The sequence below is a fragment of the Galendromus occidentalis genome, unplaced genomic scaffold (assembly GCF_000255335.2).
Source record: "Galendromus occidentalis unplaced genomic scaffold, Mocc_1.1 scf7180000077536, whole genome shotgun sequence".
In the NCBI taxonomy this organism is placed as follows: Eukaryota; Metazoa; Arthropoda; class Arachnida; order Mesostigmata; family Phytoseiidae; genus Galendromus; species Galendromus occidentalis.
In genome coordinates, this window is record NW_003805524.1 from 187,721 (window position 1) to 212,170 (window position 24,450).

Sequence of the window (24,450 nt, forward strand, 5' to 3'; positions counted from 1 at the left end):
GGAGCTGAGGGCGTGCCCACAGAGAGTCGAGAAGGAAGTCGCTACACGCTTCAGCGTTTCTCGAGCTCGTTCTCCTCCTTGGGCGGGAGACGCGCGGAACTCATGGACGAATCGACGACGAACCTTTCCAGGGCATCGCACGAGCAGGAATCATATTTCCTCGACGAATTCGGCGAACATACATTCACAAACATAGGCGCGGCGCTTCGAAGCTCCTCAAGTTTCTTGAATGAATTTCCCTACAGATATCCGAGAAGTGTTTCCCCCATCCACGACTGGCTTCGGGGGCATAGATTCTTGACCATTAGCCAGTGACGCGACGCCAACGGAGCGAATTGAATTTTTTCCCCGGACCGGGACGACTTACGACCCGTATTTATAGTCGGCGTGACGTGTTATTGCCCTTGGTGGAAAAGAGGTGAGTCGCTATCACTCTACGCCTTGCTCCACGTTGTCGCTGTTCCTCTGAACTATCTTGCCACAGCTGTCGATATAGTTATGCTGGAGGTGAACTCCGAAACGCCTGTACGCGTCTCGTCCCCTGACCGAGGGATACGCAAACCCGCTGAAACAAATCAGGGTACCTTTTTGCCCGAGATGCTGGAAAGAACCGACGATGGCAAGAGAAAACATCGACATTCCGAAGCGGGGACCCCCTCGACCGCCTTCGCAGCACATCGGGTTCGCCATGATGTCTGTCTCACATAGTGGAGGAATACAATGGGCTTCCGACTCAGCTCCTGATCATCGATTGAGCGAACAAAACCAAATCGGAGGGGTCATGACCTTCGTGGGAACCTTTCTCTGTTTCTTCAAACCAGAACAGCATCCGGAGACAATTTTTCCCGGAGAAGATCGCAGCGCGTCGCCAGGAGGAACTTTCCCGGCGGGGTTGGCAGAGGCAAGTTTCGGCGCAGAACACACACGCTCAATACAACTCTTATCCAGCGAGGAATGAATTACTCTTCCCAGAGGATCCAATTCAGGCTCCGCGCGGCTATCCAGAGTGGCGTATGGATGTTTGCCATTATCTAGCGTTCGATGTATGGTCAATGAGTCGGGCTCCGCGGGAAGTGATTCGGAAGAAGAGAGAGCAAAACTTATTGACGCGCCGTCCCCCAGTCCCTCCCCCCTTCAGGCAAAAAAACGGACTTCGCGACTCGCGGTGCGTGTTGGCGGCTCGCAGGAAATACGCTTTGGCAAACGAGAACGCTCGCCGTTAATTAAAAAAGTGGAAGATCCTCAGTTTTGAGGCTTCCCACGTTAGAGCCGACAGGAATTAAATTCCTCGATTTCATGTCGCACACACCGGAGAGGGAGGGACAATAAACGGCGAGGGCCCACCAGGAGAGGACCCACGGGCAGTAGAGGAGGAGGAATATACCAGTGGTGCTGCTGCTGCCGCAGAGGTGGCAACCGTCGTTCGTTCGGCTCAGCAGACGCTTTTCGAGAGGGAACCGCGTGTGTGGGTCGTCTTCACCGTTGGTGCGCCGTCCGTCTCACCAGAGACCGAGAGAAGACTACGCTGAATGATTCGGAGACTCTGAGTGCGGTGACGGCAATCGTCGGTTGAAATAATTTTCTCAAGTCCGAACGCCGGACTCCGGTCGCGACCATCGAACCGAGAAAGTCCGGCTACGTTTGTGTGCTTCCAGGATGGACGTCGTAGCTTCGTACCTGGGCTGCACGGCAGCGGCACTGCGCCTTCTACTCGGTGTCCTTTGTGGTGAGTTTACGGAATGCTGACACAAACATTATTTCATGTCGAGAAGTTTCTCACTGCCCGCTTCGGACTTCATGGATCTTCAAGGCTCGCCGCTACATCGAAAATTCCCCGAATTGTCCAAGGGACCGATTCGATTTTCACTGACACACCGACATTTCAATGTCATCCGTAGATAATGCGCGCACCTGCGTTGCCTCGATTACGAGAACACTGTTCCTTCGAAAGAAGTGGACCGGATTAAGCTCCTAATACCGTCGCTCCGGAACTACTGCCCATCCGATTTCTCAATGCTGTTGGCGCCCCGCACACCGACTCGATTTTCAAAATTGCGGTGCGGAGAGCCACTCAAGCGAGGTGCAGAACGTCGATTGCTCGCCTTGATTGAGCGAGCCTGACGCATGTCACATTAACGACAGCGTGCGACCAGACGGACAGCTACCGTTAATTACAAACCGCAATGGTGTCGAGCGCAATCGAACTCTGCTAACTTGTGGTCTTGGTCGAAGACGACATAACAGATTGGATTGTTCGAATCCCATCCATGAGAATTGGCGGTGAGCGGATAAAGGCGGCGTGAGGTCGTGTTGTATGCGTAGCGCGGCTTGACCTCACGCATGGCTCGCTCACGGAGACGTGGCGCTCGTAGGTAAATCGATTTGTTCGCTCTCCGGACAACTCGCCATCGCTTGACACTGCCGTCCATTTTCATCATACCCTGTCCTGGCGAGAGACATTCTCCGCTCGGACGAAGCATTCTCTCGGCTCATCGTTGCATAGTCATCCGGAGAGCCTCTAATGACCACCAGCTATCGGAAAAGTGCTTCGAATGGATTTTCTCGGGGTATTCCGAACGCGATTCAACATTGATTAGGAAGCCCTTTCGAGGGATAGAGGACACGCCGTTGTCGTCATCGGGGATGTCCGAAGGGGAAATATGGTGATCCCCCCTCTCACCCCGGGCTCGCTACGACCCTCTCGGCGGAGGTGTTGTTCCAGCGCGTTCCCTGGCAGTCACTGACTGATCCAGTCCACGGAAGCGCCGGTCGATTGATCCCTTAAGCGCTGACCCACCTCCTAGGACGTGATGAGACCGGCGTCGGCGGGAAACGCTGATGAAATTTCTGGAGACAAGTTTTCGAACAGCTACTTGCTGCCCCGTCTCGCCTTCTCGTCGCAGGAAAAGATGAGCTGTGATCGGCCTAATCACTTTGCAGACATGTTCGAAGGCCGAGTCTCTCCATGACCTCGGGACATCCTCACGTCCAGATCTCCATGAGTGTTTATCTCGACCCGGTCAGTTGGGGGGCGGGGAAGGAAATCGTTTCTGACTCTTTCGAGAACAGTTCGAAGGCGCATCCTCTTTACTCATCCATGTGTCGCTCGGATTGACCGGAGTCTCCTCATCGTAATTCGCTTTGAGAGAATCTGATGCATTGTATATCGTTTATCATACGAGCAGCCATGATGACATGGAACGCGAGCGTGTCTTCTGCGACACTCCGTGGATTCGGCTCCCCATGCATGCAGAACGAGTCCATAAATGTTTACAATCGCTGTCACGGCATGCCCGATCTATTCGGTCTGTAGAGGAAAGTCTGGAACTACTTTCGAAGAGACCGCGAACAGTTGAGTGCGGAGCCATCGACCGGTGAGTCGGTAGACATCGTTCCGCTCCTTCGCGATCCTTCCCGGATCGAATTTCAAAACACGCACCGTGGAACGATCGAGACGGCGATCTCATTCAGAAGGTTTCCCGAGCCAGAATCACAAATGAATCAGAGGAAGCAGCTCCGCCGAGACCTCTAAGAGACGATTCGTGTCTCGAGCAAGGGCGACTTAGGTCGGTTAGAGCGGCGTCGTCATGCTACCGGTGGGCGGGAAGCGACCTTGAGCAGCTCCAACTTGCCTCCGTTAATTTGAGGAGGAAGTCGTCTTTCACCTATGAAGGTGGAATCCACTGTAAGCCTTTCTGTCTGATGAGGACTTAACGACACGCATCTGCCGTCGAAGAGATAGAAGTGTCATTCCTCCATGGGTAGGGCACCAGCAGTTGATAATTATGATTCGGAAGCCGGAATTAAACAAGGAAGTTATCTTTCCCGGTTTCTGACAGCAACGGAATCTCGCGTAGAATTCTTGTTTTGCCTAGAGATCTAACGAGCGTGAACGGGACAGTTGAGAATTGTAACATTTTATGCGGAAGCTCGATGCAGCTGTTTCCGCTCACCATCCGACCGCACGGAATTACAGGAAAGACTCGCAATTTAGTTTAGCCTTGATTGTTCGAGAGATTCTCCGCGGCGCGGCGTCGAGATCCAGGAGAGCCATTTAATTGTTTGAATCAGCACGGCAGAAAAGTCGTCGTGATCGCTGCGCGCGCAATCCCGGAACCGGCCAATGCGATTGATAAAGCCGGGTTCTCAATCGAATTATTGAGGAATGGTGCTCGGTAGAGATCGGAGCCAGACTCTCGCACTGCTCTCTGGGGTGTGGAACGGCATTCGTCCGCTCTGTCAATACTTCTTTCTTCGACTTCTCGGAGAAACGCTCTGGGGGAACTCCGGAGCGAGATCAAAAGCTTGACAAGATGCTGGGAACAAGCGAAGATCGGATCGGGGTTTCCGGTATCATTTCCGATCTCGTATTCCGAGACTCGAAGAATTCCTAACGAAAGTGTAGTCGTCGTCAATCATCGGGGAAGCCTGGGGCGGGGCGTCGAGTCGTCAATTATCTCTAAATGGAGGAAAACTGGTTTTCCCCATCGTCCAGTTGACTTGAATTGTGCGTAGAGGTCGACCCTTCGCTCGTGACATTTGGCAGCTTACCTCGTCTCCGTGAAGCTGCTCCATTCGGAACGTCTGTGGCGGACAAATTTCTCCGACGGTCAGATATTTCGCTCTGAATCTGAAGGCCGGAATATCTCATCAGGAAACTCGAGCATGCTTCGGCCGTTACAATGGGAGGAATATCTCTGACGGACATCGGCTCTCGTTCTCTTCCTTCTCCTCCGATAAAGGGATTCCGGCTCGTGGATGAGAGCTTTGGCTCAGCAATCAATCGCCGCGGGATGCGTTTTCTGATGAGTGACCGCGGATTTATTTCTGTTGTTGCCTTCTTTTGCCGGAGTTTGCTGACAAGCTTCTGTGGGGGTGGGCAGTCGACCTTCCAAGGCTTCTGAAGGCTTGTGGAAAACGAATCGTCGATTATGAGGATGGCTCCGAACTACTCGTGAATAGTTCCATCGGATCGGGGAATTCCCCACGATGGTGTCGGACACAGTATTCCTTGCGAGGAGGGGGAGAAGCTTCGAGGACGGAGAAGTAGACCAAAGGTCACATCTATCAGCGGTCATATCCAGGAGAAAAAGCGGCGAGGTTCATCTTTTTCGCAGACTAAACCGATACGGACAAGCCTCGTTGAGCTTCATGGCTGACTATATCGCGCGTTTTCAGTAGACGGATTCCCTTCTTTGCCTGACCCATGGCGATGACCGAAGGGAGTCTGGTCACCGGCAAAAATCGTCTGGGTTCGAGCTCGTATCTCATCCGCAAACCGCCCTTATCATCGTTGTGATTGCAAGCTCAAAATTCTGTCTCTCACTATATAAGCCAAATAAGCTGGTTTCATGAATCGCATCCAGCGGGAGATCTCGGATCCGAGGGTCTGATCACTGATCACCTCGACCCGTGGATTAACACCTCAATGAGAGCCCTCGATCCTGAGGACGGCTCTGATTCTCAGATGGAAGCGAATTCTCTCGCTGGTGGGAAACGCGGAAACGAAAACGAGCGTGGATCGACATACACCAGAATTCTGATGCGGGAGACCTCGCGACCTGCCTGAACATTGCTCACCTGTCTCCGGATCTACAGAGAGCATGATCTATGCTTCCGGCAGGGATCTCCTGCGTCGCCTCTTTCTTCCTGATTGGTTTCTGGTTCTCGCTTTCGGAAGCAAGAATGACAACATCGCCTATGAATTCACGTCGATTCTCACAGAAAATTCAAAACGATGGGGCTCAACAGGAGGATCATTTCGGTTCCGATGAGCGTCTTTCAGTCATCGCCGTTCTGAACTTTCCATTCAAGTGGCTCGGGTCAACGTCGCGTCGTTTTTACCGCCATGTGAATTATTGACAGAGCGGGAGAAAAGAAAGGCACCCATGTACTGGTCCGATAGACAAACCGAGTCCTTGTTTGACTGATCGAGCTGGGTTTAAGTTGAAGTTTTCAGTGCTCCCGGACTAAGTCGAAGTCGCTCAAGTCGAGGGTGGAGCTCCCTCCAGGGCTACGGGCTGCTGCTGTCGTGACTCATGCTCTCATTTTTTTCGTGCCGGGGCAAGGAGTCGATCATTAAGCTCTATTTTAGCCAGCATATTATCGAAGACGATTTCATTTGGATTCGTCAAAACGACAAGCTCGGGCGAAGTTCATGTCACAAGCAAGCCCGCGGCGCAACTTGATCCGCCTTCTTCCTCCTCGACCGAAAAACACTGAAATCGGGGATCCGTGCGAGAAACTACGCTCCTCGCAGCGTTGTCCTCGCTCTCCTTGGGTGGTGCTTCCCGGGAAATGGTTAGCGATTCCGATCAGAACTTCCCAGCTCAAGCGAGGCGACCCACGATGAGTCTTGACGATTCGTAGAGATTTCGTCAGTAGAAGACGTAGAAGACCTCTCCGATGTCCCGGATGCTTTGTTCCGATCGGGACGGACGGTTCATCGGCTCAACGATGCATCGATTGTCAAAAAATGAATGAACGGGACCTTCGAGTGGTAGAGAAAAGATGCGCGCCTATGAATGAGCTCTCTGCCGAGTCGAGACGATGGCGCTCGATACAGCTCGCATGTGGTTCGCGAACACCGATACGGGGTCCCAGATGTGATGTGAAACGATGATTTGAGAGATCCTGGAGGCCAATTAGAACACGTCGTTACTAGTTCAGGCCTGCCGAGCGTTCGGGTTCGGAATGTTTCTGACGCAGAATTTGTATTGCGACAGCGCCTTCATCTGCGGCTGGACTTCCTGCTGCTCATTGCCGTGATTCTTGTCTCGCTTGAAATCAGTGTTCTATATTTTGCCTTGCCCGAGCTGTCGCTTTCAAGAGACGCATTCTATGCAGGAGCTCCATCCAATGGTCAAATATGCTGCGGAGTTTTTCACGGAGGACTCTGCTGGTCGTTCTGCTGAGTCAAACCTATGAGGAACCGCTCTTTGTTTGTTCTGAGTGAGACTAAAGTTTCTCTAAACAATGGTCTCGGTCTGACCCACGGGCTCGATGAATTCCGACTTCCATAATTATCTCCAGTGTTGCCGTTCCTTACGCAAGGACTAGTTCACCCCATTAGATGCATCGGACTCCGCAAGTCAAAGAAAACGAGCAGCGGAAAACGGTCCCGACCTCTGATCTCGCATCGCTGCAACGGCCGGCATGTTGATTTGATGTACCGATCAATGATGTCGCCTCCCGAATCGCAAGAGGCCAACGGTTGCGAGACAAGGCGATCGAACAAGACGCGGGCAGCAGCCAAACGAGGTCCGCCGTGAAATGTAAAGCAAACAGAAACACTGGAGAGAACTTGCGCTTCTTGTTCGTCAGTCTCTCGTATCGCTCGATGGCCCTGACTGCTTCCGTGAGCGAGTCCGGAGGTCCATCACGAGACCAATCTGAGACTGTCGACTCAAACAACGAAAGAACATCTCAGCTCTCGCCACGCCCTGTATTTGGGTCTTGACTCTCCTCCTTGGAGATCATGGCAGTTTATCGAGGGAGGCGAAAGAGTAAAACTTCTGTACACTAGAAAAACATTTCTACTGTGTGTTCGATCGCGCCTGTTGGAACTCATCGCGCGCAATCGAGCTGGCTCCTCCGAGGACATCGATTCGAGGATGAGTGTCTATCGCTTCTCAATTCTGGGCAGAGGGAATCCAAGACAAATGAAATTGGTCTTTGGGAATCGCAGAACGTATTTTTGCGATTCCGCAGGAGCATGTATGGAATTTCGTCGCAACGCGAGACCGAGAAGGGACGCCCCAATGCGGCTCTTTAAGGGATGCCTTCTCCAGACTGAGGTATTGTAAATACGTATATCGAACAAGATCTTCTGAGTAGAGCCATTCCGTCTGGGTGCGTATCTCACGCTTGAGCTTTAACGCAGACATCCGAATTCTCTCCGTGACGCAGGCGACGATCGCTCGCACGTTTATGCCGCAAGAGACGGGAGAGCTTATGGAGCTCGGCTGCTCAGACCGTGCAATAGCCACAGCTAGCTCAAATCCCCATGTGGCAATTATTACGATACAATTAGAACATTGAAACCAAGCCTAGTCTTTTTCGAACAATTCATAAACTGCGCCTCCGAAGTGAAACTCCGCAGTGAAGAGAAGGTCAGCGAAGGATTTTCGCTGCAGGAAGTGAGTAGCTTTGATTTCGAGCGGTAAAAGTCTGTTGATTCGACTTCAGTTCCTCCAATTCCTTGCAGGTTACCCGTTGGCTATTGTATACCGCAGATACATCTCTACTCGTAAACCAGTCGTCCAACACGCGTTTTTCACGGTGACGGGCCTCGCCTTGATTATATCGAATTATGGCTGGGACACAATCCATTCCCTGGCAAATATTTCCGTCGTCTACGTTGTGATGCTGTTTGCTGGGCGGACGTCAGCTGCGGTTGCCTTCAATTTCCTATTCACGCTGGTAAGCTCACGGAGCACGAGAAAATGTCCTCGAACCTCTTGATTCGGAAAATCCTCCCAGGACGGTGGATCAAAGTACTCCAGCAGTCCTAACAAGGAAGAATTCCCCCCTGATCCATCAAGGGCTATCTGCTGGCCGGCTACTATCTGACAGCCACTGAAAATTACGACATCAAATGGACGATGCCGCACTGCATCCTCTGCCTCCGCCTCATTGGTGTGAGCTTCGATTACTACGATGGAGGCGAAAAAGATCCTGTAAGTGTCCTATCGCTGAGCATCTTGATTTTTTTCCCATCGTGACCCCAATACGATGGTAATGATGGTCACACCACAGCTGTTTGGTGCTCCGGCTGATGTCGATGCCAAGAGCAGAGAGCTCCTTGATATTCCCGGGTGGTTTCCTGCAAAACTTTCTTCCCTGTCGGGCAGCTCTTTTATTCATCGATTCGGAGTTCTCTGTTGTCCTTTACACCCGCCTTACTCAGCACTAGCACCCTCTTGGGGAAAACTTAGAAATTCCTTGACCCGGCGGACGAAGTCAACGCATCTTGGATTTGTCCGTGTCTTCTGGGGATAATTCCTATCTGCTCGCCTAGCGAATGAATATGATCCGCGTTGTTCAAAGGAGCGCGCCCCTTAGAATTATTCCTTTCTCTCTCTTTCTTCTTACTCTCTATTGAAACTGGCAGGACCTTCAATTTAGGAAGTCAGCGATCTGCGGGCTCGGCAAATTCGCTTCCTGACGCATGATCCCTTGTCCACGCTCGGCGACCTCAGTCGATATGTAAAGCCTGTATTCTCTTGTATTCTTACGGACGGTGGCATAGTTTCCGATCTGTGTGAGAGCCGCGGCGGCTCTCAACGAGACCATGCGCGAAGTCTCCCGAGCTGAGATTTGCACGGCGCTCCACGCAGGAGGCACTCGGCCTATTCTCTAAAGAGTTTTCTTCTCCGATGAGCCTCAAATTAATTCTCTCTGGAACGGCATCCAGCCGAGGAGTTATAAAGCATGGGAATGCAGCATATTCGGTCTTGATCATCGAAGTTCGGGTACATAAGGATTAAATTGCATTTGAGCTTGAAGCACAAGTCACGTTTCATTTTGCCGTGAAATAAAAACACCCATTCTCTTCCAGCGCAGCGAAAAAACCGAAGACGTAGGTCATGGCTCGCCTCTGTTCTTCTGATACTCTCACAAGCTTGGTCTAGATTGAATGTTTCGTGAAAAACCCAGTAACAGTCCCTCCGGTATTCCCTCCGCGCTCTCCTCGGTCTTATCGTCTAAATATTCCTATATTCTAAAGATTTCCCGAAGATTTGAATATCTACGCTCGAACAGATTCCTGACTGATGCATGCGATGCGTATTCGAATGTTCTCCCAGGGTCTGCGTCCTCTGGCCGGGAGCCGATGGACTAGCTTAACTCTTCGAAAATCATAACATCAAAAACGATCCTCGAATCGACTCTCACGGTCTGCCTTGGCCCCTTAGGAGAAACTGCCGATGGACCGTCGCGCAACAGCTTTGAGGGATCTGCCCACGCCTCTGGAGATGCTCGGGCATTCGTACTTCTTCGGCGGTTGCATGGTCGGACCTCAGTTCCCCATGAAGCGGTATCGAGACTTCGTTGAAGGCACTTTGTGGCCCGCTCAGAAGCGCGAGAGCGCAGACAGGTGAGCAAGCCGCGGAGACTCTGAGCGAGAGCATGGGGCACCCAAGTGCATGTTCAATGTCGTTGTCATTGTCCATTGTCTTTCAATCTGGTGCGGTTTCCTCTCGACTAGAAGTCGGGATCAGGATGGCACCGGTTTAGTCTTCTGTCTTCGGACTCCTTCGGGGGTGCCCTGATTGAGGGAGGTCCCCTACGGCGATTCCTCGCGCCAGCGCAGCCTGAGAGGGAATGAGTTATAATCCGAATTTTCCCCCATTGCAGTGTCCCGTATTCCGTACAGCGCCTGCTTTTCGGATTCGCGACGATGGCGCTGCACCAAGTAGGAATTATTTTCGTGAATGAGAAAGTTCTGCTTTCCGAGGATTTCCTGAACAGCTGGAGCTTGATGGCTCGATGGCTTTTCCTCGGACTCTATTCGACTGTGATCCTCCACAAATATGTGGCGTGTTGGCTCATGGCGGTGAGTCATGGATTTAGTTTTTTAGCATGCAATCCGTAGCCTGGGGGAGGTTTGATCACGATTTCCGATGCCATCCAATGGTTGGCCATTCAACTGTATCAGAGGTGTTCTCGCTTCCATGGGAACGTCAAGGTCCCGATCGAATTCCGTCGATTCCAGTTTCAGTTTCTCTTCTTTGATCAGGAGATGTCGTTATCTGCTTGGCTCGGGGGTTCCGGAGCAACGATCCGATGGAGAGGGGGATCAAGACGCTCGAGCCTACCGTTGTTCAGTCGAGCTTAGGGTCTGGAAGCGACAGTTTCTAATGAGAAAGGGAACGTCAGAGGCGAGATGGCGAGAGAGCGTCCTTGCGTGAAACCCGATTCCCCCTTTATTCTTTTCCGCCGTTTGCTAGCGGAGTCACTCCACGATGTTCCTCGAATCGAGTGGAGCAGTCTCTTGGTGGGCTCGTGGGCTGGGTAATCGCTTTCTCCTGGCGTTCCCCCCTCTTCGCGTCATGGCAACCCTCCCTCATCGTCACGGCTCACGAGTTACACCTGGATATCGGACTGACTCGTCTGTCCTAATGTTCAAGCCTCAGTAGCGTCGAGAGAGGGAGAGGATTCTCTTCTGTTGTTCTTACCGGGATACGCCGCGTAGAGGGCCGACTCTCGAGAAACAAAATGCATCAAAGCAAAGGGGATCTCGGAACCTGGATTCTTCTCAAGCGGGTTGAACCCTTCAGGAGGGGAGCTGCTCCTTGACCGGTCTATCGTACAATGGGAAGGACGAGCATGGGAAGAATCGTTGGGATGGACTGCGGAACGTTGGCCTATGGCAGTACGAGACTTCTACGAACTTCGACGGCCTCATCAGATCGTTCAACATAAATACAAACCGATGGGTAGCACAATACGTATTCAAGCGTCTCAAGTTTTTGGGTGAGTCGTTCTGAACGTAACTCCAAAAGAATTATCTGGTGTCCGAGCTCATTGAACCTCCTAGAATGAGAGAATATCCGCTCTCGATTTCGCTTCGGAAAAATCCTCGCCGTGTTTACTCGTAACCCAGAGCTCGACCATATTCTGAGGAAACGGAATATCGTTGGAAAAGCTCAATTCGTGCTTTACGGATGAGCGTGCCTGACGGATTGATCTTCCCTTTTGAAGGTAACAAGGATCTCTCGCAAATCGGCGCCCTCTTTTTCCTCGCTTTGTGGCATGGATTCCACTTCGGGTACTATGTTTCTTTCGTCATGGAATTCTTGGTGATGAAGTTCGAACGGGACATGACTTCGATCATCGACATGACGCCTTCAGTCCGAGCCGTCGTATATCATGAGAAGCTGCAATGGCTCCGTGTAATTTTCATGAGAGTTTACGTCTCCTGTTTGATGGGCTTCTGCATTATCCCGTTCACTCTCCTGAAAGTTCAAAAGTTCCATCGGGTGAGTGTTGAAATGGCTAAGACTAAATACGATGTTTCAACTCAACCCGAGAGCGAGGCATTCCCTCTCCTCTCCTCCTTCATGACTTCATGACGGGCTTCATGACTAATTCCTTCTCCTTCCTCGTTCACAGGCTTACGCCGCGTTCTACTATTTACCGTCTCTCCTGCTCGCCGCGTGGTTGGTGGCCTCGTTCCGCGTTATGCCTTCGCTGAGGAAGAGCGCGAAAAAGAACGGAACAGCAGTGGATGCGGCGAGCACCACCGCGCTAAAGAAGGATTGATCAAATCATCACCGGATCGACGCCTCTTCTTCATTGCGGTCTCCCGCGGTGGTACATGGCGTTGATTTTTTCTTGCATTGGAGCTCCGATTTTCATTTGAAGAAGCTGTTTGGGTTCCGGAAGCGCCCCTGTTGTCGTCTCCGAACGTTGGATATGCGATGACGTCGGGACAAAGCGTCTCCACGATTTTCTTTCGGATCCCTTCGTGATTTTGCCTTACGGTGATCCCAAATAGGTTGTAATATTTTAGTTAGATGTCGATTAAGGACACCGTCCGCTTCGACGCCCTCGAATCATCAAAGGTCTGACCTGATGAAGCCGTGCGACAGATGTTCCACGCCTGGCTCATGCAAACGTAGAGCGGGGTTCATCAAAATCGAGTAACTAGGCTCATCTGCTTCGGCGCGACCTCGGCAGAGATTACGCGTAGACCGATACGGATGCCTTGATCGAGTATTTGGTGATTTCTCTGATATGTGTATCCCTCGGGGGAGCCCCCCGTTATCTGCAAAAGCCGCAGCGACTTCGTGGAGGCATGCCTTTGTGGATCGCGTATCATCGCGAACCGGATCCATTTTCCTCGGTGCGTCACACGAAGCCCGCAGCTCAATAGATACAAGAAACGACGACACCCGAATTTCCCGAAGCCGATCTGCCGTAAGCTACGGACCTGAACGTTCCCGGGATCGACTTGAGGATACGTACACCCTCAGGCAAATTTACGGGAAGGAAAAATCTAGGTAGGCTGCTCCCATAGAAAACACCCGAAGGCAAACGATTTGATTGCCTGCCGCGATTCCTCGCGCCTACATGGAGTGGAGATCTGTTTTTTACGTCCCCCATAGATCTCTCTTGCGACGGACACTTTGGCGGGCCAAGCCCGAGTCCAACCTAATCCCGATGCGGCTCATTAGGGGTCGCGACACCTCCGAACTGAATTAGGGTGCTTAATAGGCGCGAGCGAGATTCTCCTTCTAGAGAGAAGGTCCCTCTGTCGTCTCTGTAAAATAATGAGCTGGTCGCTTGCCGACGATTTGTCCTTCTCCTGATCAGGATTGTTGACGCTTTCTAGATTTTCGCACTGTTTCAAACGGCTACGACTTCGCGCTCGTCGACGAAGGGCAATCATGGTTAAGGCGGAATTTTCGTACCAGTATGTCTTGACGCAAATACGATACGAAGAAAATATAAAATTGGGCGGGAAATGATGCAGGGAGAGCGGGCCGATGCTCACAGCGTACCAAGGGAAGAGCTACTTGTTCACCGCAGCCTACCCATGTCATGCTTCCATGACACGATTCAATACGTTCCGCGCGGTCAAGTTTCGCCTTCGCATAAAATTCAGGGTAGCGGAGCAGTCCGTGGCGATTATGGCTGGAGTGGAAACTTCCCAAGATATTGCTCGATCATGATTCCCTTGACTATGTAAGGCATCGAATCCAAAAAGATAATCAATGTTTAGAGTGCGTTCTTGTGTGGGGGTCGGAAGCCTCGAACGGAGAAGCCCGTCAAATGGGAAATAAGTAAAGAAGCGCGCACAGCTCGACAGCTCCAGTCCGGTACTTGCGATCTGTTAATAAATATGTTTATATAGCACTTCAGAATAATCTTATTTTCAACTTTTTCCTCTTCATGAAATTCGGCGAATTCCTGACTGCGGTAATATCGGATAGAAACATGTTCCATGGAGACACTTGCGAACATTTTTATTCAGAATCGTCGGAAGGCTTCACCATCCCTTCACCACACTCGTAATCTTCGCCTCGAGAAGCGTTTCGACAGCACAGCTCGAGCAATACAAAAAGGGGCCGAGCGAGGGTCTTTTTTCACGTCATACCTGTTGACACGAGTGAAGGGGATATTTACAAAGTCAGGCAACCCGCGAAGAACACCATTAGCTCGGCCGAATAAGTCTTCTCTTCCCACATCCAATCGTGGAATGGCTCAGGGCCGCACGCTCGGCGATTCATGTATGAGTACCGTTGCTAAGGACAGGGCGAATCTCATCGCGAGTATTGCCTGACTATGACGATTTCAACAAGGTCCGACATCCCATAGAGGGTAACCTGAATGGTTTACAGGCTCTACCTCAACCGCAGGGGGACGGCTTGTCGTTGTTATTCGCGCCAGAATAAAATTGCCATATGGACTTGGACAAGACCTGACCGAATATGAATGTTCCCAGAGCGGCGTTGAAGAAGGAATAGCCGATTATCTGCAAGATTGAATTCAAACGTCAGGAGAACTAAAGCGTCTTCATCCGTTTTGGGAGCGTTGACCAATGAAAGCACTAAAAAAATTGATAACCTGTTCTCTGGGAGTTTTATGCAACTGAATTCAAGTGTCAGGAAAACTCAAGCGTCTTCATTCTCTTCGGGAGCGTTAACCAATGAAAACACTAAAAAAAATCGATAACCTGTTCTCTGAGAGTTTTATGCAACTGAGCCGTTACGGTCAATCCTCGCTTACCGCTCGGGTCTTCCATTCTCGATACAGAGGATCATTTCGAGCCACTGTGCAGAGTAAGGCGGTTGCGGGGAAGACGAAGATGAACAGGGCGGCCATTGAGCCTATGCACGATATAGCGACATCTATGTTGGGCAATGAGTATGCTATCAGCAGCGTCGACCAGAACCACGCCAGGGACAAGATTATGCGCTTGGCGAATCGAGCCTGAGCTATACCCGCCCCTGAGCACGGAGGCAGGAGGTCATCCACCGCCGATCTGGAACGAGCGCGATGCAGATTCTCGTTGAGATCGCTGTTGAAGCATGAAACTCCTGTAGGAACATTCCACATTTTCGAAATATTGAGACCACCTTACCTTCCGCAATACATCAGAATTGGGTACGTGGTTATGATCTTGAGGCCCAGCGCGACGAAACCGATCAGAACTATTGAGTGCGACGGATTATACGCTGTCAATATGTCGGCGACGACACTGGTGCCGAAAGTCAGGTAGCCATAGACACCAGCGATTGAATACACTGAGCCGCAGATCAAGATGGCAGAGAGGATCGACTTCGCAAAAGTCGACACCTTCTTGTCCTCCATGCAGGCATAAATCGGGATGGAGCTCACGTGGCACTGCGAAAGGTCAGAACCTCCTCAGATTCGAGGAATGAGAACGGAGTCGGATGGTGGATTTCTAGAGACACTTTTTCCGCTCACCTGATATCCGAAGCAGATGACCGGGATAACCGAGAGTACATCTTCCCAGTGATCCGGCGCAGTTTTGACACCGGGCGGTGCTGGGAAGCCACCCATGTAGTACTCGTAAACCACCAAGCCGACGATATAGAAAACAGCGATTACTCCGAGGGAGCTCGGCCATTTCAAGAAGTCGATTCGTCTCGGGAAGCACAATGGGAGAATGAAGAGAACCCCAATAGCAATAACAACGTAGTGACGCGTCATGTACCAGTGATCGCAAAAAGAGGGACCGTACAAGGAGGCGAACGACCGGTCCGACAGATCACCGATGATGATGATGAAGGTTATGCAAGTCCCATAACAATAGAGAGCGATGAACATTGAGCACAATCTCTCCATTCGCCTCCCACATGTTCGGAGTATCACCTGCATTTCAGAAAGGGGTCTTCGTGAAGGTCTGCACTTGAAGGCTGGGTCGTAACTCGCGCATGCGCCCGACAAGATCCTCATGCCCGGATTTGGTGGGGCAGAATATTATCCAACGCTCATTTCCGCGACAAAATAAACCCGCTGTTCCCCAATAAGAGTCTCGCATCAGCGGCAAATCCTGCAGGGGATGGAGGGAATTTCCCTCGAAACGGGGAGGAGGATAACGGAACGGAGTGGTAAAAAAGTCGAGACCCCTCTTCCGTGAAGTTCGGTTGCTTGACCTTATCGGGAATTTTGCGTCTATTCCCCTCGCGACGACGCGACACGGTTTAAAATCCGCATTCTTATCCATTTCGAATATAACGGTTCGCGTCTAACGCTAGGCTACCAAACACTTCGGAAGCAAATTCAATATCACCTCTTGATACGTCGAGCAAGAATGCTTGTTTGCACAAAAAACCAAGATGAGCAAGGATATGACCGCGAAAAATAGCAGGAACTGTAAGGAAGATGGACAGGGTTTTAGAATAATTCACGACGAACAGAGACTCCGTGCCGGCGCTCCGCATCCGATTCGGATGGAGACGGAACTACATTTGAATAACCGATTCACGCACTGCTTGTATGATCATGGAGATCAATATACCGCCCGCTCTATCGTACGCTTCCGGAAAATCGAGCAGTCCCGCACCGAGAGCCGCATTGACGATGAGGAATACCGCACCGATCCAACCGCTTTTCACCTGTGGAGTAGATAAGACGAAACCTTCGATTGGCTCGAATCATACGAAAGGTGCCAATTCGCGATCATCGGGGAGAAATGGAGTTTCCACTAACCTCGGGTACCGCTTCTTCTCCGAGGAGATCAACGAGATCGCTACTGCTGAATGAGTCGACAGCATCGATTCTTTCCTCCACTTGATGGACGTGAATGCCCTCTTCATAGCTGGGGTGCGAAGAGGGACAACTGCTGTTTAGCGAGCTGCAATCGTCGCGCCGATTTCCAGTCTCCGCCATCTTGTGAAAAAGATGCCACAATGTGCTCCCGCTGTGCCTAGAAACGAACGATCATCAGACAGAGTATCTCGCTCCTCCTCGCTGCGGCTATCTCCTCAGTACAAGAGGAACAGACCCTCGAATCGGTATGCCGGTCCCATGCTCGCTAGAGCTTGCATTTTCCCGGATTCGCATTCAAATCGACTCCCGCAGCTAAGAGGCTTCTAGGCCATCTCTAGATTGAGGAGCTTGCCCGGGATCTCTGCTCACACAGGAACAGCGAAAGAACTAAGAGAGACGAGAGAAATTTTCCTTCCCGAGAGCGACTGAGATGATTGCTTCCGAAACGGAATTTGATTTGCGGATAGCGAATTATCTAATCGGTCCAATCGAGGATCGATGCGACTGCTCTCGAATTCTAATGCCCAATTAATGGAGCTTCAAACTCACGGCTCTCTTCCAAAGAACGAGGACAGGCTCAAGGAAGTATCCGACTACATCACACGGCCGTAGTTTCGGAAGGAATCAGCGACCATCGTCATCACGTCCGAATCTGCAACCGAGGCAGTCGCTGTGATACCTTTGCTTCCACGGGTCTCGTGAAATGTTCGAGAATCCGATTCCCAAACGGCTGTCTGGATCGGGATTAGGAGATTATCAAGAATCGAATGACAGACTGATTATGATTATAGAGAAAGTGCCCTATGGTGATCATTGGACACCTCTCACCGTATTCAATTCAAGGTTTGAGATCTCCCGACTAGGAATCCGTGTAGTTGCGGAATTTGGCTCACCGACAGCCTCCTCTATTCACGATAGTGTTACTCGCTCGTCACCGATCTCGTCAAAAAATTGGAGCTAGAGCCAACGTCCCCATGTGCTCCAAGGGTACAACACAGGCTAGCCGAGCGATTTACGCCTTCGATCTGCGATCGGCGGAGGGGAGAGCTCCGAGCACCTTAAGAATTGGGTCTGGATGGATTGGGCCCATGGTGTCGTCAAGGCCACAGGACCGCCCTCCGTCAATTCAAAATTTGGAACGCATGAGTTCTCGACACTTGGTTTCCCGCACGTTAGCAGTCACGTTCTCACTCCTAGACCTCTGGAATCGACTTAGCAGACGCGAATGGGATCTTGATCGGATAGTCAGACGGAAGCCGAGTTCAGGCGCTCGTATATATTGTTCATAATCCCTGAGTCAACTCCTTTCTCCGCTGTCTATCTACGATTGCAGACGACTGTGTGCCAGACGTTGATGATGATCTCTGCTCGCAACATCGGATTCATGAAGAATAGCGGTACTCAGGAATCTTCGACGCACCCCGACACCGGAGCTACATTATATCACTAGCAGCGCCAGATCCCCCACGAACAAGTCGAGGACGCAGCGATGGCCGCGTTGGATAGTTCTGGGCTCGATTCGGACGTCTGATCTCTACAGCGCCCTTTCTCCTTGAGGCTCACGGACTGGGATGGTAGGTACCAGAGGAACGCGCCGAGAGAAAATTCGAACCGTTTTATTTTAATTCACATAACGACCGATTGTGAGGCTTGCGGGATCACACCTCTCACCGACTCATTTGAATCGGCCCGTCTCATCGTTCATAATCTGGAGACCCCGGATCCCCCATGGAGAACTCCGCTCGTGTTTCCTTCTAGTCCTAGTCCAAGCCGGGATGTCTTCGGAGAAAGCTCTTCAGCGGCACTGATCTCAAGCTCCGGATGTTCCTGCCGTCGTGCGCGTTTATGCCGTGGGAGGGGGAAAATGGACAAATACTGTCGGAGGACGTACTGCCCTGATAGAAGATCTCCCTCAGCTGGCCAGAACGTTGAGAAAGTGGTATACTTCATCGCTATCGAACACACCGATCCGAGTTTGGCAGAAATTACAATGGAAAGGATGGAAAAGCATCTTATCGTCTGATTCAGATGCCTGATCGCGGCCTCCCCTCCGCCGCTTGCGTCGGTCCTTGGTCAAGGGCCCTGGAACTTGTACTGATGTATCGGGCTTGCAATTCAAGACGAACATCGCGCGGTATTGACCGGATTTCGTCTCATGGGCCTGGCAGTCCCGACAGAGGAGCGTCATGCATCCTGGACAGTTCAGAACAGCATCGCTCCGTGGAAGGGGCTCGACTCGAGCACTGGAGGAAGCCGGAAATATGCTTTGCTGACGCTGCCGCTGAGCCCACTTCTCATTGTCTTCGTCTTCATCGGGATCATAGAACAAATCGTCGTTTGCGTCTTCAGCCGTTTTTTGCGAGGATCCTCCATTGGGCTGAGCGGGATCACCTTCGCCGAGCCTTGAGCCTGCTGCGGAATTCAAATCTGCGTGTTGTTCATGCTCACAGGCGGGTTGGTCATCTGGTCGATTTTTATGTTTCGGTGGAGTCTTGAGTCCGACGCGTTTGTCGAGGGCGTCCTGCATCTCTCTTTCGAAGTCCTCTAAACAATCGTCCGAGCTGTCACTGCCCCGGACGCTGTCACTATCGCCCGCTTCGTAATCCGCATCGTAGATCTTCTCAAAAGGTTCCATGTTCGTACCTGAGTGGGGAGACGGTGTGGATTCGAATCTCCGGAAGTTGCTTATCTACGCGCTACTCCACTCCACTTCGAATCGTAGCTTCACGAGCCGCAGATCACGGATGCCTGATTGCGGAGAGAGGATCCTCATCAGAATGATTCGCTAGCCTGCTAGGATAGTCAAGCTACTGTCACATCTCCGATCCCCGGGAATGTTTACACCTCGATAACCATCAGCCGGCAGCGCGAATTTCTATGATGCGGCACATGCGGCGGCTCGGACCTCTTCGAACAACAACACGAAGCGTCTGCTGCAGGGTTGATCAAAAAAAATTTCGAGCTGGGCTACGGTGCTACTCACATGAGCTATCGATACTTCCTTGAATGCTGCTTCGCTAGTCGCTAGGCTATGCCGGCTTCTCTCGCAGACTTCAGGAAAATCTCTCCTGTTCACAGGAGTGCTAGCGCAGATTTCGGGGGATGCGAGTCCGCCCTATAGCTCGACCCTTGTATGGTAAGCTCGAGTTCGAGTTTAATTATTGGGATCTGAACATCGAGCTGTCACACTACCCGCATAACACCTGTTTCGTGAGGAACGACCCATCGGAGCTCAAACCGATCTGCGAGCCGCGTTACAATGAATGATCGAAGTATATGGTGAGCGCTTGGAACTCGAAGTATAAAAGAGATATAAAAGAGATAAGAGATAGGCAGGGCGTTGACGTTTCGGAGGCGCGCCCCAACGCCTTGGGAATTCGTGGAGGTTCCGAGCTCCCCAAGACAATTCGAGCTTTGAGGAGAAATTGATCGGAACCCTTCCTGTGACTCCGTCGGCGTCGAACAACTATTTTCGTGCGGTTTGTCGATCACGCGCGGTTTCTTATCCACTGGTCTACGAGGGAGATCGAACCAGAATCCTGTACCCGACTCTGCACCGCGGGCCCCCGAACCCTTGGCAAAGAGGCCGGAGGGAGCTAAGTGTCGCCGGGGATCTCCCCGTAGAAATCCCCTAAAATGAGGGCCGGGTACGGAGGCGAAAAAAGTCAATCTGATGGTTGTCGGCACACAGGCAACGCTGGAGTGGATGGATACCTTTCGCGAGGAGGGACCTAGAAGTCATCACGCTCAATCAGCCCAGTGAGCAGAGGGGAAGCCGTATCGTCATACGTACTCCCAGCTCAGATCCGAAATCGGGTACATGAATTGGCTCGGATAGTAATATCACTACCATGGGATGTCTCATGCTCGTCTCGTGTTTGACCTCCTGGAAGGTATCCACGACGAGGGACAGCCCGTTTTGAGACTCCTGTATTTTCCAGAGCCTTACAAAGGAGAATGGTGGACGAATCCAGCGAACAAGAGATCTTTCAGTGGAGAAAAAACCGAGGCACTAAGGTTGGGAATCGATTTTTGATGGACAAAATAACATACACGTTTTTTTCGACTGATTCGGAGCTCCCGTGTTAGGAAAATGAGTTCGGAAGAGGTTTCGACCTCAACTTCTGGCCCTCGGAACGCAGTTCGAGGCCCTACAGGGTAAAGGTTGCGACACTCCCCATATACAACGAGCTGCTCGGTACTCATTGGAGAGGTGCTTATCGAGATCATTTCGCTAGGCTAGACAGCTGCTTGGACCGCATCCTTCTCCGTCTCTTATTCTCCAGCGCTGAGCTCAGGAGAGCTGTCCCCATCAGAACTGTTCGCGGCTTGGTGACTCTCGCCTTTGTTTGAGTGAGCCACTTTCAGGAGATTCCAATACAATACTCTTTATGAGGGGGCTTCCGGAGTCGATAAACGATAGGATCCGATGAGACGAGGAGCATCGTCAATGGATCGGAGTTCGTGTTTACTCGCTGATCCTCCCTCGTCTGATCCATCCGAAAGCGACGATTCTCTTGGTTTCTCGCCTCTTGAGCTTCTTCTGTGAGCATTCCAATGGCCACCGTGCGATTGCGAATTATCTGGGTGCTGTTGACTGATATTCCACGCACCGCGGGCGTGGGAGCGAGCCACGGATAGAGCTGCTTAGGTACTGTCTGGTGCCAACCCTTGGAGTTCGTCAGCATCGGTTCCGCTCTCGTCCGAGGGTGTCTTGAAGATGACTCTCGATCGCATTTTTAGACTTGCATAGATGCCGATCATCCTGGCAGTCGTGGTCGAACTTTCGTGGCCGTATCACCAACATCTCTGTCGCCTGATCCTTGCTTCGGTTGGCTACGATCAGACCGAAATCATTCCGGGAAATTCACAGGATGTCACTCCCTATACACTTCTGCAGGATAGATTTTCGCCTCCCGTTCTGGACGGTTTTCGAGCTTGGTAAACGACAACAGATGTCGACGACTGGGGAGCCTTTCCGATTAGCGATTCAGAATGACGCTCTCTGTCCGAGGAGATAACCACTGGCGCGATGATTCCAGTACATTCATGGGGAATATAGGGGAAGCCAATTCGATCGTTTCCTTTTTCATTGCTTGAACAGCTCGCGGGGTTTTGTCGAGAAGAGAAAGTGAAAACCGGATAATGCTGGGCAGCTTGACCAAATGTCGATCTGAAGGTTTCAACCTTTTCCGGGAGCCGGAGAGCAATCAAGAAGGTCGTATCTAGAAGCAACGTTTCTTCTTCCACCGCGTGATAAGAATCCGTACCGATCCGTACCTTGTTCACGCACGTCGGAGTCAGTTTTTTGCGCGAAAAATCGAAGATTGGCCAAACAAATGCTGAATAATTTCGTCCACCGGAGAATTGTTTTCAATCATTGTGCGACGTCACTCCGGAGGCTTCGCTCGTCTCGCAAGTTTTTCGCGGAACTTCCATGGAGCAAGGTCGGAGTCGCTGGGAGTGGGGTGCTTGCCAATCGGGCAAGTGAAGGCAAGATCAAATACTCGACTATGATCAGTCAGCGCTTTTTTCCGGAATCGATCGGATTCGGATCCGAGAGGAACGGATAGCAATCTTTTCGGAACCCACGAGTGTAAGCAACATGCGATAGCTCGGAGCGAGTGGAGGAGAGAGACTTGCGGTCGGAGGTCCAACCAAATTGAAGAAGAACCTTTGCGCCGCCCCTCTGATCATACATGGAGCCCCTTCCGCGGTAAGAGTCTTCGGTCCGCCACTGAACTTTGGATCCAGTGGATTTGACGATGAGGGGAATTTGTTCCATTCGAACCTGAAACCCGAGCTGTTATCGAGTCGCTAGGGTCAATCCGGGACGTGGACTTCACAGAACCCTTCATCACGGGCTATATTCATGGTCCGTGCCGGGAGATTTCTGCAACGATCCATCGGAGAGCCCTTGGAGTCGCTGCGAGCCTTGTGTCGTCTTGTTCTCCCCGAGACCCATTCCGCTGAAGTCAATCCAGGTTACTTCCGCCTGTGATTCGGGCCGGATCCTTCCCTTCGGAGACTGTCCGCGTGATATTAGGAGGTGGATTTAAGGGTGAAGCCACGCAGCATCGACGAGCTCGTCTCTGAAGACGGTCCGCAGCGACTGTCGCCCCACTATGGGTGGAATAGACTCGTAATTGTGCTCAAGCCGATCTTTCTAGCGGAAAATAAAGGATAAAAAGTTGCGTTTACCAAGACTCGGCTCGAGCACGGCGCGACTTCGTTCCTGTTCGAGAAGCAGCGTCGAACGTTCGGATTTCGGGCTTCGGAAGACTGTAGCACTTTACCCGCAGCTCATACATACGTATCCCGATCGAGAATTCCGCTGTGTGTATATCATCGGCTCATGCGGCCTATCGACTCGAGCCCTGCCGCTTTCGGCAGATGTAATTCCCGACTTTGTTACCCGAGGCTCAAGATGTATCTATTGGCTTGCTTCGTCGGTCCGCAGGATGTCCCAGCTTGCCTCCGTCTTTTTCTCGTTTCTCGGTGTATCCGTTCCTATTTCGAGGAGTACCAGCTCTGGGGGCAGATGGAGGAGAACGTTCATTATTTATTGGGAGCTGTTGCGATACAAGTCATTAGTTTTTGAAGCAAAACTAAGACCATGGATGAGAGACGGGGAGCAAGCAACCGACAGAATAAATTCAATCGAAAGGAAAAGTCGGCAACAAAACGATTACAATAAGCCAGCAAAAGTTTTAACGAGCCGAACTGTTGGGAGAGCAATTATTAGAGGGAGCATCGAACGGACTAATGCCCGAGAGCGTGACCTGAATTAAGCAGAAGACACGAATGAAACACAGCGGTCAGACAACAACCTCTCTTACGCTTCCTCCCCCTGGTCTTTCATTCCCTGTTCGGGAGTCCCTCGCCACTCGAGCCGCGAGTTTTGTGCGGAACACACACGGAAATACTCCCGGTCATCGGGTGATGAACTCCGTCGACGATCCTCCATCCGATATATATTTTCCCATGTACAAGGCATGCGGAAAACACGCGAGCTTGGGGAGAATGAGATTAGGCTGGAGTCGGATCCCGTGAATTCATCCTCTCGGATATGTATTGAAACTGCGCTCCGATGCCAACCGAGAGCGTCGATCGGCCGAGAGGAATAGATTTTTCCCGCGCCTCGGCTTTGACTGCTGTGCGAATTTATGCATGTAGACCTCGAGAGTTCTTCCTCTTTCGCTATCATGAAAAAGGTAGTGTTTCCCATTCGTTATCGGCACTCGTTCCATCCTGGGTGACTCTTTCAGGAGAGATGTGAAACCGCCTTTAAACTCACAACCCTTCCTCCTTCCGAGGCTTTGCTCTTCCCAGACTTTTTGAATGACTTTCGCTTCTGACATTCATATGGAAAAATCTCGTGTCGGCTATCGTGGCATAATTCAAAAAAGACGCGGCCCAGGGAGCACGTTCCTGGGAAGATTGAGAGAGAGTCAGCGTGTGGAAGTGTGGGGGACGAGGATACACCGAGGGAGCAACAGAGAGGAAAATACGAGGAGATATGCGTCCTGGATGTCCCGACTCGTGACATCGTGAGGAATTCTGCGACTCAGGATACGATCAAGCATATTTGATATGTTGAAGCCGACGACATTCGACGGCGGGACGGCTTGCAAGATCCTTGTGGTGTTCGAAGAGTCGATAGTTCTGCAACGCCTCGTGTTCGCAGGAGACGTGCACGTGAATCGG

The 24,450-nt window shown here is 51.4% G+C and overlaps 3 protein-coding genes across 3 annotated transcripts; 1 reads left to right on the top strand and 2 right to left on the bottom strand.

Annotated features, from left to right (window-relative positions):
- The first annotated feature begins 1,441 nt into the window (after window positions 1-1,441).
- Window positions 1,442-13,857, top strand: nes (lysophosphatidylcholine acyltransferase 3 protein nessy). The gene is made up of 8 exons (XM_029112924.1): window positions 1,442-1,726; window positions 8,207-8,421; window positions 8,544-8,678; window positions 9,918-10,096; window positions 10,357-10,555; window positions 11,280-11,475; window positions 11,704-11,981; window positions 12,115-13,857. Exons 1-8 carry the CDS (start codon window positions 1,657-1,659, stop codon window positions 12,262-12,264), a joined length of 1,422 nt encoding a protein of 473 aa, XP_028968757.1. The 5' UTR covers window positions 1,442-1,656; the 3' UTR covers window positions 12,265-13,857.
- A 103-nt stretch (window positions 13,858-13,960) lies between these two features.
- Window positions 13,961-18,051, bottom strand: LOC100908291 (putative sodium-coupled neutral amino acid transporter 7). The gene is made up of 9 exons (XM_003748559.2): window positions 17,572-18,051; window positions 17,293-17,395; window positions 16,684-16,900; window positions 16,464-16,589; window positions 16,265-16,345; window positions 15,436-15,843; window positions 15,089-15,351; window positions 14,734-14,989; window positions 13,961-14,479 (listed from the first exon to the last, which is right to left on the bottom strand). Exons 3-9 carry the CDS (start codon window positions 16,861-16,863, stop codon window positions 14,354-14,356), a joined length of 1,440 nt encoding a protein of 479 aa, XP_003748607.1. The 5' UTR covers window positions 16,864-16,900; window positions 17,293-17,395; window positions 17,572-18,051; the 3' UTR covers window positions 13,961-14,353.
- Window positions 18,052-18,536: 485 nt separating this feature from the next.
- On the bottom strand, window positions 18,537-19,655 carry LOC100899628 (E2F-associated phosphoprotein-like). Its single transcript, XM_003748578.2, has one exon. It carries the CDS (start codon window positions 19,376-19,378, stop codon window positions 18,656-18,658), a length of 723 nt encoding a protein of 240 aa, XP_003748626.1. The 5' UTR covers window positions 19,379-19,655; the 3' UTR covers window positions 18,537-18,655.
- Between the last annotated feature and the right edge of the window lie 4,795 nt (window positions 19,656-24,450).